General features: G+C 38.5%; 1 protein-coding gene across 1 annotated transcript in view; it reads right to left on the reverse strand.

The window, feature by feature from the left end:
- Positions 1 to 17195, reverse strand: part of STMN2 (stathmin 2) — a 47378-nt gene that overhangs the window by 16262 nt on the left and 13921 nt on the right. The window contains exons 2-3 of the mRNA XM_025922757.2: positions 4420 to 4515; positions 2104 to 2276 (exon numbers count right to left, since the gene is read on the reverse strand). Coding sequence (XP_025778542.2) covers positions 2104 to 2276; positions 4420 to 4515 — 269 coding nt within the window. The remainder of the gene's footprint in view (positions 1 to 2103; positions 2277 to 4419; positions 4516 to 17195) is intronic.

The raw sequence follows: 17195 nt of genomic DNA on the forward strand, positions 1-17195 counted from the left end.
ACTACAAGGACATAATCTATATAATGATTTTTGCCTTGAAAATTTTAACAATACCAGACACGTGAAGGAATACTGATTTTAAGGGTTTCAAAAAACATTTTTCCTAGTGTCATAATGTTAGATAATATTTGTAAATGTCTTTTAGCCATGTGGCCGGTTTCTAGTTCCATTCAATTGTATAAACGTGTAATTGTTGATAATTTATCGTTGCCAGGGTGTAGGAATTTTACTGGAATCAGTCATTAGCCAACTCAGGGAGTTTTGTGAGAACAGCGAGTTAATTTTGATAATCTCTGTGTCGTTCTTTTCCTTTTAATAATATCCTTCAAATCAAATACATTACCTTAGAAACACCAGCAGCATTCTGAACCATGATCTCAAAGTTTCAATTGCAGCTCAGTCACTGACTTCCTATTCTAATCAGGTCACAGCATCTCTATGTGGCAACCTAGGATCTGTACCTGGTGCCCCTTACCTCTAAGAGGACTTGAGCTGCTTTGATGCAACCCACTGTCACTGCTGGAGTTACTTAGAGCTGTTGGCAGCAAAGTCTTGATGGATTGTAAATGCAAGTTAAGTTAGCTTTACTATGAGAAGAAAGCTCTAAGTAACAACATTTGTTAAAACAACTTCCTGTACACAGATTTGAGTTAGTAGCTCAGTTTCCTCCTTTTAAAATCCACCTCTATGACAACAGTAATTGACCAACTACAATAAATATACATGTAAAGAAATACTTGTCAGATGCTTGGAGAACCTCACTCTTCAGTGAAAACTGAAAATGTGATTAGGATGTTTTCTGACACAGGAAGATTTTTCAACTACAAAGGTCAGAACAGAACGTAATTTTTAGTTCAGAAAATGTAATCTGAAGACTTCTAATCTTTGGCTCTTTCTTCCTGATCTGAAGATACACATACTGTATCTGTTAACGGTACATACACATACATGTGTTTGGTTTTGTCCCGCTTTGACTGTTAGAGAATTCAGTTTTTAGGAGAAAGAGTATCTTTGTTTTCTTTGTAACTATCCAACATAGAGGTGTTGGATGTATTGGCTAACTTTTTATAGGCAATATACTAATAAAGTTATACATTATTATAAATGCGGACTGTCCATTCAAATAAGACTATGCATGGAGCATATTTTTAGTGACTACATGCTTCTAAAAATAAATGATGATAAAGTCAGTGGAAAATACAACGTAGGAATGAATTTCCTAAAAATAACTCCATTTGGGTTGATTAAGAGCATCTTGATGGGATGAACTCTAATAATCACATGGTTGGTACAGATGTGTTAAGACATAACTTCTATCTTTACGCGCAGAGTCCTTGGGATTTCTGAGTGCCCCTCCTTTTTAGTACCTTTGGCTTCTTAGTCACCTGATTGTGAAAAATTGGAGATTTGGAAAAAGAAAAGTGCTCTAATACAAAGAAGGGCTAATGGAAAAAAGGGAAAAAGATGCCATCAAGGCTTGGAACTGAGTAGAGGAGGATCCTAATAGATCCCAGAGAGGGTCCTGATCTTAGAAGCACAAAAAGGGCAGGAAGTGAGGCCTTTAGGAGGACAGGGTCAAGCTCGGGGCCCCTATCCCGGGGTGAACAGCATCTGGGAAGAAATATTTCAGAAGATCTGGTGGTCTGTAGTTTCAAGGAAAACCATGTGTTCCAGTGGGGAAAGGACACAGACCCTGAGAAGGAGGAATCACCACTCCTGCACCCCTCCCCACCTCCAAACACTGGAGTAAAGTTACTTAAGGCTGTGCTTTCTCAGTTATGCACCGTGTATTACAGCAGGGAGATTTTATGATAAGGGATCCAGGAGAGGGAGAAAGGTACTTTTAGTGTCTAAGGGCTTTGGCTTTAACTAGCCTAAAAGCAGCAATGTTTACTTGAACTAGCCCGGCTCTGTGTCTGTTGAAGACCTACACGTGTTGGGGATGTTGCAGGTGTAGAGGTGGCTGTCTCCTGGAACCTCTGCCAGCATGTGTGTGCGTGGAGGGGGAGTGTGTGGAGAGGAGATGGAGGGAGGGAGGGAAAAGAGGAGGGAAGGGAAGAAAACGAGTAAAGACAGAATTTAAAAATGTATGGAAAAAGTTACCTTTCTTCTTTCCTCTGCAGCCTCCAGTTTTTTCTGGATCTCCTCCAGAGACAGGTCTTTCTTCTTTGGAGAAGCTAAAGTTCGTGGGGCTTCTGAGATAGGAGATGGTGGTTTTAGGATCAGCTCAAAAGCCTGGCCAGAGGCACGTTTGTTGATTTGCTTCACTTCCATATCTGAGAAATGAATTATTTGAGAATGTTAACATACATACAGAGTGTGAAGCATGTGTTTATTTAAGTAATTTGAATTCAGGCAATTGAAAGCAGCGTTCTTATTCTGGCAAATAGCAAAATGCTGCATGGGATTATTTGCTCTACATTGTTCTGAACATATTAGACGTCTTTCATTAGTATAAGGACAGATATATTTTAACAGAATAAATATTTAGTGTTGAGAAATTCAACAGCATCCATAGGGAGTTGAATAATGGTAGGCATACTTAGGAAAAAATAGCCTGAATTGATTTTAAGCTAAACTTTATTTTTCTCTTGAATAAACATGAACTTCACATGAAAATAAAGTGGTACAGATTTAGATTTATTTTTTGAAAATTACCATGGCTGGAGCATTTTTCAGGCTAAATGATGAAGAAAAAGGTTAACAAAGATTTATTGGAAATTTGAAATTCTCTAGGACGCAGTGCACGAACAATGTTGAATTACCTATTTAGCTTCTGAGACTCAACTTATACATAACTTCTGACTTTCTACTTCCGCCGGCTTCAATCCCTAAAGCTGCAGCAATTGTCATTGTCACTGTCTTTCCTGTCTTACTGGTGCACTTCGTGTAACCTCTGGGTCAGCACACTTAACCACACTGTGTTCTGCTTACTGATTATTTGTATGTTGTACGTATGTCTCTTCTTCCAGGCTTTAAGTTCCTCCAAGGACAGGCCTGTTCTGTACTTATCTTTGGAGCCTCTGTGACAACACGTAGTGAGATATTAGAATCTCAGAATAAACATGGCTGGATTACTGGTCACTGGTGTCCAGCAGAGTAAGAATCTCCCTGGTTTATTTGTTGGCTCAATGAACTTACACAAAGCAGACACTGGGCTTGCGTTCTAATGAAAGTTTGGGTTGGCAACTAAAACCTTTTCACATGAAGGACATCTCCTTATGAAATTGCTAATTGTTATGTTGATGATTGCATTTATGACACGTGTGCTGTGATAGAATAACTTTGGGAGGAGAAAGCCCGAGTCCTAGAACAGGCTGTAAAGGCACAGAAGGGGTTAGCTGCTACAAATGCCTTCAGCTTATCTTCAATGTATGTGTTTCCACATATGGAAAAGAAAAACGATCGGTCCACAGGTAGTAAAATATACCTCAGCTCCATCTGCTACACACATAACGGTATCAAACCATTGGATTAAATTGACTGAACTAAGTGAGGATGATATTGTTTGGTCGTGATAGCTACTATTTTTGAGTGCTTACCAGAGATCAGGCTTGGTGCCTAAGCATCTGACTTGAATTTGACCACTTAAACCCTACAACAACTGCAGGAGGAAAATACTAAAGACAAGTAAACATCAGAAAAATCAAAGTGACTTGCCTGAGGTCAGGCAGATAGTGGCAGAGCCAGGAGGAAAACCGCACTAAATAGAATGAATTTGGATAAATCAAACTGAAAATGTTGCACTACAAATGAAGTTCGTAGTCATGCCAATGCTTTAGGCTTTTCTTTTAAAATTCTCGTTATCTGGGGCCTTAGTCCTAGGTCACATTTATCATGGAAACTTGTCAGCTTGTGGACATGCATGCACAAAATATGCACACTTTATGAAGACAGTGATAAGGGGAAAACAGTGGTGGTTGTTGATTTTTACTCTTGAAGTTTCCTTAGTATAAAGCATTTTCTTGCAAATTACGACCCGGCCTCACTAAAGCTCAACATATTATATTATTTGCAAAGAAAAGTTTTGAACATGCTGTGGGTCTTGCTATGCTGCTAACAACAATCTAGTCATGTGTCTTAAGAGACATTAATGTGCTGGTGTTAGCATCAAATTCAAACTGTTTCAGGGGCGTCTGGCTGACTGAGTTAGTGCAGCGTGTGACCTTTGATCTCCGGGTTGTGAGTTTGAGCCCCATGTTGGGAGTAGAATTTACTTAAAAAAAAAAAAAAAAGCCCCTCAAGCTGTTTCAAGCAATAGGCAATTAATGAGACCTAATAGCTAGACACAACAAGTCGATAGTGAGATCTACAAAATATCGATTTAATTATACCAGGAGCTGTGAGAGAGAAACAAAGGTATCTAAGCTTTTCCAAATGATGTTGTTAGCAGGAGCATTTCTGTTGCAGGGAACTCACCATCGTAGGTGTAGATGTTGATGTTGCGAGGTTCCGGGTAAAAGCAAGAGCAGATCAGTGACAGCATGGACAGTTCCTTCATTTTTTCCTTGTAGGCTACGAAGAGAGGCTCAAGATTAGTGTCTTTCATTTCCTGAATTGCCTCTTAATGCTTCTTTTAGCCCAAATAATATTACAGCCTCCTGCAGAATGAATATTGCCAGGGACCCCGCTCCGCAAAAAGAAAGACTGAAACGGGACTTTCAAGTGTGTATTCCTTATTACAGAGGGCATAAATTACATGTTATAGCAGGTTAACTATAAAGTGAGAGAAAGGAAGTTAGAGAAAGAAAGGAAAGTAGAAGGAATTGAGATCCAGCAGGACAGGGAGGAGAGACAGAAAAGCCATGGAAGAAGCAAAAACAGACAAAGTTAGCAGAGAGATAGGTCTGTTCTAGCACAAATGTAGGCAGGTCTACTGTATATACAAGTATGACTCAGGAGGTGTCCTTTGCCGCTTCGGCCTCAGTGGCCACGTATTCAGCTGGGGATAGGCAGAGAACCCATCAGGAGGGTTATTAAGCAGGTACATCCTCCAAGGACCCGTGTTGCTGCTTTCCCTTCATCCCCAAGTGCACTTTCTTGCAGCAACTTCTTTCCACACACACCATAAACCTAGATCTGAGATCTGATGAGGCTCCCCTTCCCTCTGTATGACCCAGCTTGGGCACCCACCTTGCCAAGCAGGCGCAGGAATTCAGCGACTGATTCCCTTCCTCCTTCCCTCCCAGGATGAACGACAACCAGATGGGGACAAGGAGGTGGGGACTTCTCACTATTGTTGATTATCAGTAAGTTAAGAAAATGAAAGAAAAATGAAGGTATACTGTGCACTAACTTGTGAAAATGTATAAACAAAGGGCGATGGTCTAACATGTTGAGTCTCATAGGTAACATTCACCTCGTGGGAGGGGCTTCTGATCATTACAGCAACCCAAGGGAGGGCGAGTACCTTGGGGAGATGGGAATTCCCGGAAGGTTAATTTGGGCATTATTGACAAGTGCATCTTTTGTTGGCTAAGAGGAAACAGATTCAACACCCAGATGCTTTAGAACTACAGAATGCTACATTAGGAGGGTCCTAAAAGATCATTTAGCGAACTGTCCACCCATGCCACCAACAATTTTGCAAATAACACTGGCCCACAGAGGATAAAGTCATATGCAGCCTCCAGATAAAAATGCAGGAAATGAATCAATGTCAAGTTCGCCAAGATGCCTTTTTCGACCTCTCTTTTTGGGAGGAGATTCAATGTGCCAAGAGGGCTGCAAATATTCGCACATCTTTGAACCATATGCAAAGATCAAATATTGTCATACTGTGTATGTGGTTCAACCTACCACATCCAGAGGGTCTCTTTAAGAGAATTTCCCTCCTTATTTAGCTGATTTCCTTTAAAATAAGCAACACAATTTGCCCTTTGCCATAACAGTCCTGACACCCACTCTGAGAGATTTTATCAGATGCCTTTGGAACTTTAGAAGGCAAAAACTATGTTTCTTCATCTTTTTTGTCTATTTAGTTAATGAAATCATGTCACTTATGAAGGTCCAAGCAGGTCTTTACATGGATGCTCAGTGTACCCCACAGTTTCTTTTGGATAGAAACATTTGATGATTTAATACATTCAATTCCATGAAGAATAAAACCCAAACCAGCAAGTTTTCATAGGCTGTGCCTTTTTGTAAGATAAAGCAATATGGCATCGAGAGTAATTTGCAAAATTAAGCTCATATTAGGAGCATATGTTAAAGATACCAACTTTATTAGGGAGGGCCAACCAAAGAATAGAAATAAAATAAAAGATTTTCCGTCTCATAGAGTAGTAACTGATTAAAGCTATAGGAGAATAGGAATTCCCACTGAAAAAAAATACTCCTCAATAACTGTCTTCAGTTTCTTGTGAACAAAATTCAATAATTTTCAGTAAAGCCACTGCTCTGTTAAGCTTGATAATTTAATAAAGGCAGGGGATATAAAAGTTGTCAGGGCCAATACTTTAAAGCCCTATGTGTAATGTATGATAACCATGATTGATAAAAAGTTTCTTCTTTCCTCTGCTACGTGATCTGGGGACAAAACCCCATTGACCTTTGTGGGTGATTACTTAAGAGACTCTTTACATAAGTTCTTTTATTTTGAGAGAGACAGAGAGAGTGAGCAGGGGAGGGACAGAGACAGAGGGAAAGAGAATCCCAAACAGGCTCTGTGCTGAGCCTGATGTGAGGCTCAATCTCATGAACCCAGAGATCATGACCCGAGCCAAAATCAAGAGTGGGATGCTTAACAGGCTGAGCCACCCAGGCGCTCCTTTACATTGTATTTATTGCTGGTTTGGATTTATTCTTCACTCTACATGGCATGAACCTACCCAGTAGCAGCCATTGCTTAGATTCTCACTCATATAGTTGCTCTGAATCCTAGGGAGCTGCTTAAAACCAGTTGCAGCTACAACCCAAACAACTCTTGACTGTTGCTCTGCAGTAAAGGCAGAAGTTTCCTCTTCACTGGGTGCAGTTTCCCAAACTTTCCCCCAGGTGGCATTGCCCTTCCTAATCCTCTCCTCTCATCTAAATTCTTGCCAAAATTTCAATCCCAATTCAGATCTTCCCTCCCAGCGTTTCCCTCGCTCGGGGGGTGCTACCCACATTGATCTCCTATTGCCTTTAGTTGGCTGTACTTGATTATATACCGTTTTACGTGATTCTATATTGTCTAGGGTCATTCATTACTACTTTTTGATGTGTAATTTTTGTTTACAGAACTATAGGTTCTTAGAGGGCAAATGCTACATTTTACTTATGTATGAAAAATTTCACAGCACAGGTCTGGATGGAACAGAAAGCAATTGTTTAAAAAAAAGAAAGCTATTGTTTTTATTTTTTAAAAAATGTTTATTTATTTTTGAGAGACCCAGAGAGAGAGACAGGGCATGAGAGGGGGAGGGGCAGAGAGAGAGGGAGAGAAAGAATCCAAAGCAGGCTCCAGGCTCTGAGCTGTCTGCACAGAGCCCGATGCGGGACTCAAACCCACGAACCATGAGATCATGACCTGAGCCGAAGTCGGACACTTAATTGACTGAGCCACCCAGGCGCTCCCAGAAAGCTATTTCTTAATAAATAGTGTTGGCTATTGCCTATTGATTTTAAGTCGATCTCTCCATTAACAAGCATTTATGGTCACCATTGATGACCATAAATCATCAGGAGTTTCTGTGAGGCATTATGGAATCACAAAGAGATATAATAGTATCCTCATTCTCAAGAAGCTTTTGCATCTGGGAAGTGGGGTATCTGGATATAAAAATATGGAGTGTATGGATAAAAACAGAGATCATGGGGAAAATAGGGTGTTGGGGGAGGCACAGGTGATTTGTATTAGAAATTCAGAAGAATCTCAAAGCCCTGGTGCCATGGGGAGAGTGGCAGGAAATGGATTTACAGTTAGGATTACCGGATTTCTCAAGTAAAAATACAGGAAGCCCAGTTAAGTTTTAATCCAAAAATTGCATGGGACACACTAAAAACCATTCCTTGCTTTTTCTGGAATTCAAATTTAATTGGGTGACTTGTATTTTATACAGCAACCACAGCAAAAGGACCTGGATTGTAAGGACTGAACAGCGTTGAGGAAAGCAAGGGAGGGAGGTGACTTAAAATATGTTCACATTAAAGCAAACACAGTTATATTTGTTAACTAGAACGTCAGAATAGCATGAATTTTAAACAGGTTACTTAAAAGAAATTTAAGCTCAAGCATCAGGTTTGAGTCCACTCTTAGGAATATTTTTTGTGGGGAAGTTTGAGAGGCACGGAGATGAAAATGAGTGAGTTAGCTGGAAGTCCTGGTTGAAGCCATTAAAAATCTCTTCTTTCACTCTTAGAATTTGGCCATCACCATGATCTTAGCAATAGGGAGCCACTGAACATTTTGAAAGGGAGGGTGACCTGATGAAAGCCTCTTACTGGATTTATCTAGCCATTTTATACAGGAAAGATCTGTTACCAAGGGATACACTTAAGACACAACTGAGTGAAGTTCAGCAGGAAATGTGGCGTGGCTTAAGAAAACAGTAGGAAATGGCAACGGAAAAAGAAAGGGAAGATCCAAGAGGCTTTAGGAAAGAAGAATGGACAGTAAATAATAACTGTATTTGGAACCAAGGGTAGAGGGAAGAGAGCAAGAAATCCTTGTGGTTGGGTGGTCAGGGAAGCTTTCCAAGTGTCACTAAAACTGAGCCCAGTAAAATGAGTTGGCCTAGCAGAATATGGAGTGTGGGTTGAAATATATGTAATTTGGATAACCGTCTTTTACCAACAATGAAAAATCCCAAGCAAATGCGAAGGCTATTAGAAATGTGCTAATAACATTTCACTATTGCTATTTCATACTTTAAATTGATAGGTCCGTTCATCAGTGTTTGGAACTCGGCATATATTAATTTTTTCACTACATCCCAACACGAAGTAGAATTGTAAGCATGTTTGTAAGGATGTGGGAGGCAACAGGTAATTCCATATAATTTTTCTCATAGTTGGTCGCATTTGCTATTAACTATTAATGTGTGCAAGTTTGTGCATTTGTCTAGTGAATTCATTTAAAATGTAACCCATATGATGTATAACGGTTCTATTGCAATATCCCTGTGACCTAATGATTTTTGAACATTGTTTTCCATTCTTCCAAATGGCTACAAGGAACTGTGAACAATGGTAACAGCTGCTGTTTATTGAGCACAAACAATATATCAGGCTCTGGGCTAAGATATTTGCATGAATTTTCTCATTCAATCATCTGAATAATGCTATGAGAAGGTATTATAATTAGACTAGACTTACAGATGAAAGAAAAAGATGCAGAGAAGTGGAGTAACTTGCCCAACATCCAACTGATCATAAAGCGTGGAGTTCAGTTTGAATGTAGGTCTGTCTGACTCTATGTGTCCTGCTTTTAATGCTCTTCACTTCCTCCAACAATTTGTTCAGACGCGTTACACACATCTTGGCCATCTACAAATTGTGCTTAACAAGAAAATGATGTATATTACTACTACCCACTTTTAAAATAAAGAATCCAAGATTTTTTTCTCTTCCCATTTTTCTTTGGCATTTATTCTTTAATTAATTCCCACGTGTGACTTATTGACTCCGTGACTATAAATTCAGGATTGAGATTTACAGAAAGAAAGTATAACTTTTCCTCACTTGTGTGTTTTGCTTGGATAGTAAATGTTGGTGCGGAGATGGCTAGAAAAGTCAGGAACAGTTTCTCAAAAGGATCTCTGAGTGTATATATTCTTATACGACTGAATATATCTTTAACATTCGTATCACAGCTAATGAGGCAAGTGGAGCAAGTGGCAGTTACCTAGGTATTTTAAGGAAAAAGCTCCTTTGAATATTTTTTTAAATATAATTTATTGTCAAGTTAGCTAACATACAGTGTATATAGTGTGCTCTTGGCTTTGGGAGTAGATTCCCATGATTCAGTTATTGAATATTTTAAGAGTGATTTATTTTGGCAGACAACTACCAAGTTTTCTCTATTTTTTTCTTTTTCCTTTGTGTATGTGTGTATGTGAATCTGAAGAGTATTTTTTCCTTTGAGGAACAAAGAGCATCAAGGAGAACAATATGATCAATACTAGAGATTTCATGGTCAGATTAGATCTTGGATTAGATTAGATTAAAGCAGCAGAGAGGTTATGTTTATTTAGTAAAATATGAAATAGACAAACACACATATATAATTATTTCCCTACTCTTCTAAATATATAATCTTTACATAGATCAGAATCAGTAAGCTTCCAGCTCTGTTTCTGGTACCTTTCTTTTCCAGGTCATAAATTAAACTCTTCATCCTCCTTTTAACTTGATTTTGACCATATCGTGTGTGTGTGTGTGTGTGTGTGTGTGTGTGTGTATTGCATTTGGTAGTTCGATTGCTTTGGGATCCTAGAGACTGAGGTCAGATTATTTTTTAAAAATCAAATCTGTCATCCCATTTAGAAATACTTTTGGGAACTCTACCACTGTGATTTGCTTCTTGAAAGATGAAACAGACTAAAAGGACTTTATTTAAAACACTTGTATATAGTACATTAGCTTGAATTTGGACCTTAAAAAAAGGTTGATGAATATGGTTGATGAAAATGTAATTTAAGATTCAACATTTAAATGAAAAAATAAATCTCACATTTTTGAAGATCTATTTTAACATCCCAGAAGATCACTGATATGAGATAATGTTCTAGATATTTCTGCTATGATGATGTAATGCTAATTGGCTTAGTACAGAAATGGATTCAGTCTATATTCATTCTACCCACCGCTCCCCCACCCCCCAAATTATGGCTTCCTAAGATATAATGACCAAGGAGGGTTTGAAAGATTAATGTTTGATCAGCTGATACAGCATACTTTTTCTGCAGGAATAGGTATCAAATCAAATTAGGGGACATTTAAGGTCAAAGCTGTACAACCCATCACTGGGCTGTACAGAAACATAGGAGGTTCTTAAATTTCAATTCAGTTGATTCTTGGCAAAACAATTGTGACAAGGAAAAGAAATTGGATGACATGAATCAGTCCTTGTGATCAAGACTGTAATAAGAGCAGTAAATTGTACCAATCTGAGACCTTACCTTACCCTCATTCCAGTTACAGCTCTGGCTGAGTTTAATAAGAATCCTACTTATCGTGCAGGGTTTGGTCCTTTTTTTCCCTCTCTCTAATGAAAGAAATTCTTATAGTCCTACATGGAGATAAAACTACACTGGTTTATAGGAGTAATGAAAGCACTTTATTCTGTTTATATTTCAAGACTTTCTTACCAAGCTAATTTTGAGTACTAAAGGATATATTTTTTAAGCCCTCAACATGGCCAGGTTATATGAATAAGCTTAAAATGATAGCTCGATTGATTGGCACTTAAATGACAGAAAGCCATCTCAGACACTCAGGAGAGTTGGTCCATCTGGCTAAGTACAGTTCTCACATAGGAATGACTCTTCCCTGCCCTGTAGTCTCCTGAGCCGGATGCAGCTGTCATTTGAGGCTGCCATGACCTGAATTGTGTCTCCATAATTGCTTAATGTGGCACCTAAGTAATTTAAATCACTCCCCATTACTTCTTAATATTTTTGGTGGAAGACTAGAAAAACATTTTCATTCATTTCTAATTCAGCAAAGATCACAGTGCCTATGCAGACTAATTATTGCATTTGTGGGCTCAATTTCTAGAATAAATAATGTTTTGGTTATCAATGATAAGGATGTTAGCTTCCTTCTTCACTTTGTTGTAATGTGTGACCTTTCTCCAGAAAAAGAAGTTCTTGCTTCTATTTCATATGGATTTAGAATGAAGTCCATGACTTGTGTCTTTGCATTGAATAAAGTGGTACAAAACTACAAATACAGTAAATTACTTATTATGTTCTCAGTGAAAGCAAGAACTTTCAGAAATGGAAAAATGCAAATCTGTTATCACAACTGCAAAAAAAAAAAAAACACAAAAAACCTGTCATATAAGATTCAGATGACTTTACCTCTGTTAATGGGCCAGTTGGCTTTCCCCTCGAATGGACCAGTGGTTTACATAAATGAGGACACAGAAAATGAATTCAAAGGAAATCCTATATATCAGTCACAAGACGGGGTTGTTCATCTTCATATATTGGAATACGTTAATTTATATAAAACACTGTATGAAAACACAGTAGGATTAAGCAGAGACTCAACAGCAATTTGTGTGACAAGCCCTATAAATTAATCTTGATTTAATTCTTCTCTCCGTCTGAAAACTTGCTAAAAGATGAAAGCGTATTTCTTGAAGAGTTTCTACGTAAACTTGTACTTTCTTGGAATAGTGTGAAGTTTCTCTGCATTTGAAAAGCTCCCTATTGCAGTTTTATTTCTGAGTATGTCTTACAAAATACATAGTACTGAGAATAGTTACTAGCATCAACTGAGAATAAAAGTTATTTTAGCTTGGTGTTATTGCCACATAATATTTCTTAAGGTTTCGCTGGATAGAATCCTTATCTGGATAGTATACAATCTATACTTTATACTAGTATTCCTAAATGTTTTCGTAGGAAATGAATGGCACATAAATAACTAACAGAAAGTAACCATTTCAGGCAAAGTCCACAAAAATCTCATGTAGGGAGAGCAGTCGTTTTGCTTGCTTCCAAAAATGTAATGAGAATTCCAGGGTCTCATTTAATGAAATTTTGTAAAATGCAACAGTATGTGCCTCAGGTTTAGAACTACCTGATATGAAAAAAAATTATTATAGTGATATTATTCTTGGGTGCCTCTGGGAATTTGTGAGAGTAACAGAGCCTTTGAGATGAAAACGAAGCATCTTAATGTTACAGTTTCCACAGCATGATGATCTTCGGTCCCCTTTTTCAAGGCAGCCAAATAGCATGGAAGAAACCGTTCAGGTTAATCGAGCTGTGTGATGAAAATGGCTTTTTCGTTTTGGAAATTAAATGCTACTTCCTCAAGTTCTGCCACGTAGAGGCTCATTTTCTGAAATAGGATTCATCAGATTGTATACTAGAACTTGAATTAGTAATAATTTTCTGCAGGGCACGTAAAGCAACATACAAAGCAAGTACATAGGTGTCTGAAGCCTCTGCAATGCACAGTCAGTTTGTGTCACCACTGCTACAAACAGGATTAAAATGTAAAAGACAACTTAGTCTAATGCAATTGGAATCACCAGCCACAGAATTTTAGAACTGGAAGGAAGCCTTGAAATCATTGAAATCATCTAATCATTTTTGTTTGTTTTTGAGGGAGGGAGGGAGGGAGGGAAAGAGAGAGAGAGAGAGAGAACATAGCTGAAGGGCAGAGAAAGAGGGAGAGAGAATTCCAAGCAGGCTCCATGTCAGTACAGAGCCTGATGCAGGGATTGATCTCACAACTGTTAAACTCATGGCCTGAGCAAATATCAAGAGTTGGAGGCTTAACTGACTGAGCCACCACGTGCTCCTAAATCATTTAATGTTATTCTCATTTCTAATGAGATCTAACCAGATCTAATAACCTTTATTTCTTTGAAGGTCCCCTGTGGGGGTGAGAGATGGTGGGGCGATGTTGGTGGCAGGGACAGAATGGAAAACAGAGGTGGGAAAGGGGTGTCATAAATGGAGTGATGGTAGACTTTACAAAAAAATCAGTGTCTTTCTTTAAAAAGCATTTATTTTGCATTGTGGCAGTTCCTAGTTCTCCACTCTAACCCCTGCCCCTCACCCCAGACTTGGGAAATCTTTAATCTCCTCTTTCAGAGCACTTGGGAACAGCCCTTCAAAGATGGCCACACAATTTAGCTTCTCTTGGGAAGCAAATTTCACTTCATGTGAAGACGACAAACTCAGGTACGGACACAAAGTTCTTGGGATGTATGGTACTTGTTGCAATAGGTGTACTGTTATTACTTCTGGAGTTCCTTCCAGTTACAAAATTGTCAGGAACAATGGATTGTCCTTTTACTCTAAAAAATTATGAAATGGATTGAGACTCTTTCAAGTGAAACTATGATCTTGTGTAGTGACACAAGTCTGAACTAATCCCATGTGAGAGCTAGGAAAATAAACATTGACATGGTGACTGCATCACAGGGCCTTTACGATCTTCTTAGAACTTCAGGCTTTTTAAGACCTTGAGCAAGTCCTTTAAGCAATTTGGACCTTTTCCGCATCTACAATTAATAGCTCCAAGCTCTGGAATTTTTGGATTCTACGAATTTAGCAAATTTTGTCTTTAAATAGAGTAACTTTCTCATTACATACAGATTCATCTTTTTTTTTTGCATTTTCTGCAGTAAGCATTTTCTGTACTGATGTTTTTTAAACAGATTATTTTAAGGTATTACATTTTAAAGAAACGGAAAACTTACTCTTGATATTTCCACTTTGCAAAATTTTTCCTTTTTTCAAATTTTGGCATTTCATAATATTTATATTACATAAAATAGTATAATATAGAACATGCTTCATAAAGCAATTCATGTTTTAAGTTTCAAACTCTCAAACCATTAGGGAAAATTTCACTTTTCCACATACTACAAGATTCAGTTTGGCTTTCAATATGTATAACATTAGCCAGAATAAATGGTGCACATAAGGAAACTTTTTGGATACCAGCTAGAACTCCTTTTGAATTCGTAACACTCATCTTAAGATGTGAAGAAGATTACATGTTGCTATACTGATGGAATGAGATTGGAATGACTTATGCAGTTATTTATTTATTTATGGCAGAAAATACCACATGATTCGGTGATAAATACTAAAAAACTGAAGGTGAAAAGGGAATCAAGTGTTTGGTCTGTATAGACAAATGTGGATTGGATTTTGGCATAAGTTGCTGATGTTATTTTGAAAATCACAACGTGGTGATACATAATATGCAAAGGCATCATGTTGATTTTATTTGATGGTTTATTTTCTATAGACTTATTCTGCCTGAACATTATTCATAAAAGAGTAGACTTGTGGTTGGGAATATTGCTCACATCTTCAAAACACTTGCCAAGTAATAATACAGCAGGACAGATCTGTGTCCTAGGATGTGGTGCCAATTCAGAAATGTCTCCAACAGTTGTGACTCATGCAATTCCGTAAGGCTGGGTTTGTACCTTCCTAAAAACAGAAGTGAATCAAGCCTAATGGTTTCCATCTCTAGGGCCTTTGAGTTTCTTCTTTCAAAGACAATCATTCTCCTGTCTTGTTTCACAGAGGTTGGCCCTTATTTGCCTGTTTGTTTGCTGCTAATTATTTCTTACCAACTATATTTAAATTTTTTTGAGGATGAGGGAAGGTGTCTCATTTAATGTTTTCTGTATTCCACCCCCCCCACCACCATGTAGGAGTACATACAGCTGTTAGAAGGTGGGCTGTAAACACTTATCATTTAACGTTTTCTGTATTTCCCCCCACATGTAGCAGTGCATATAGCTGTTAGAAGGTGGGCTGTAAACACTTATTATTTAATGTTTTCTGTATTTCCCCCCACATGTAGGAGTGCATATAGCTGTTAGAAGATGGGCTGTAAACACTTATCCATGGGTTGCTGAGCAGGGTGGGGCTGTTCATCAGCTGCAAAGGATACTTGAATCAGTCAGTGGCCCAGCTGGCTTTCCCACTGAAACCAGGTATAGAGTGGGAGTTAAGAGCCCAGATGTTAGAGCCACACTGAGCTCAACTGTTCTCCCCACTAAATTCATTAGCTTCATTTTCTGCTACAGACTGGTGTTTCTGCATACTTGAAGTTGGTTGCTTTTCTCCCTACAGCCCTAGCTATAGCTATGTGGATAGTTTCAAAATGGCACTAGTGAGTGGTACAACCATAATTGTGTAGTTTCCTGGCAGAATTTAAGAAAGCTCCACCACCTTTATCCTTCACAATAGCAGGTAATCAACTCTCTCTATTCAAGGAGAAAAAGAGGTCAATGTTTCCTCTACATTTATATGCTGTGTTGCTTCCCCCCACCTCCCCCATGGGAAGAATATGAATAGGAGCTGAAGACTTATGCTCTAGCTCAGGATCTTTTCAACCTTAGACAATTTATTAAACCTGAACAGAAGTTTATTTATCCACAAAATGGAGACAGGATATTTTTGTGAGGATTGAATTAGGTATGTGTTAGGAAACTGAAATGCTGTACTGATATGATATTGTTAGTGAAGATGAGTCTTCTGCAAATTAATCTTTATTCTTTGAGTGACCTTTTGAAGCTTTACTGGGCTTGGCTATAGTGAGATGTTGTGGAACCTTATTTGGTACAATTCTGCCAGCTTCTCTTAGTTCATCCTTATGTCATCGAGTCAACGAACACAGAGGTCCTACGATGTCCAGGAGAGATATAGTGGTTAACCAGCTGAACTCTGGGATTGGACTGATTTGTCTTAAATCCTGACCCACCACCTATTGGCTGTGTGTGACTTTTTCTCTCTCCCTTTCTCACCTGTGGAAATGGGAATGATAATACCCTTTGTAAAGTGTTCGGCATAGTCACAGAACCTGACAAAGTATTCAATGCATGTTAGACAATAGTAGTATTATTATTGTCAGCCACAGAGGTGATTACAGGGGAGACAAAGTGAGTGAAACATAATTGTGTACTAAAAAACAGCCCTCAATATAGTTGGATCTACGACAAAGAAGTGTCTGCAGCAAAACAAAGTAAGAACAGCTCATGATGAGGAAGCCAGAGTGCAGTGAAGTGAGCGCTAGATTTGAAACCTAGATCTGCCCTGAATGTTTGCACTACAGAGCAAGTCACTTAACTTCCTTGGCTTCTACTTTCCTTCCTTGTCAGGTGGGGATAATGAAACCTGCTTGAGGGTTGCCATAAAAATTGAGAAAAAAGAGCACTGGGAGGACATGTGAATTGTGGGTGGCTCATGCATAGTAAGGGAACAATAAATGACAAAGTAGGTGATAGCAGAAGGTGCTATTTGGTGATAAACGGCCATATACTAGGAGACAGGAAATCTGTTCGAAGACTTCACCGGAAGGAAAGATCAAGAAAAGCTGGACTGGAGGTTGACTTGAGAAACCTACTGTTACTTGTTTCAAGGAGTACAAATCCTTTCCCAGAAGCAATTCTGAGAAATCCTACTTGACTTCTTAGCTGACTACCCTATATAATACATATTCCCCACTCACTTCTAAAATTTATCAGAAGTGATAAAACATGCAGTTTTCTGGATAGAAGAACT

Source organism: Puma concolor, chromosome F2, assembly GCF_028749965.1.
Source record: "Puma concolor isolate L17-30 chromosome F2, mPumCon1.1.hap2, whole genome shotgun sequence".
Classification (NCBI taxonomy): domain Eukaryota; kingdom Metazoa; phylum Chordata; class Mammalia; order Carnivora; family Felidae; genus Puma; species Puma concolor.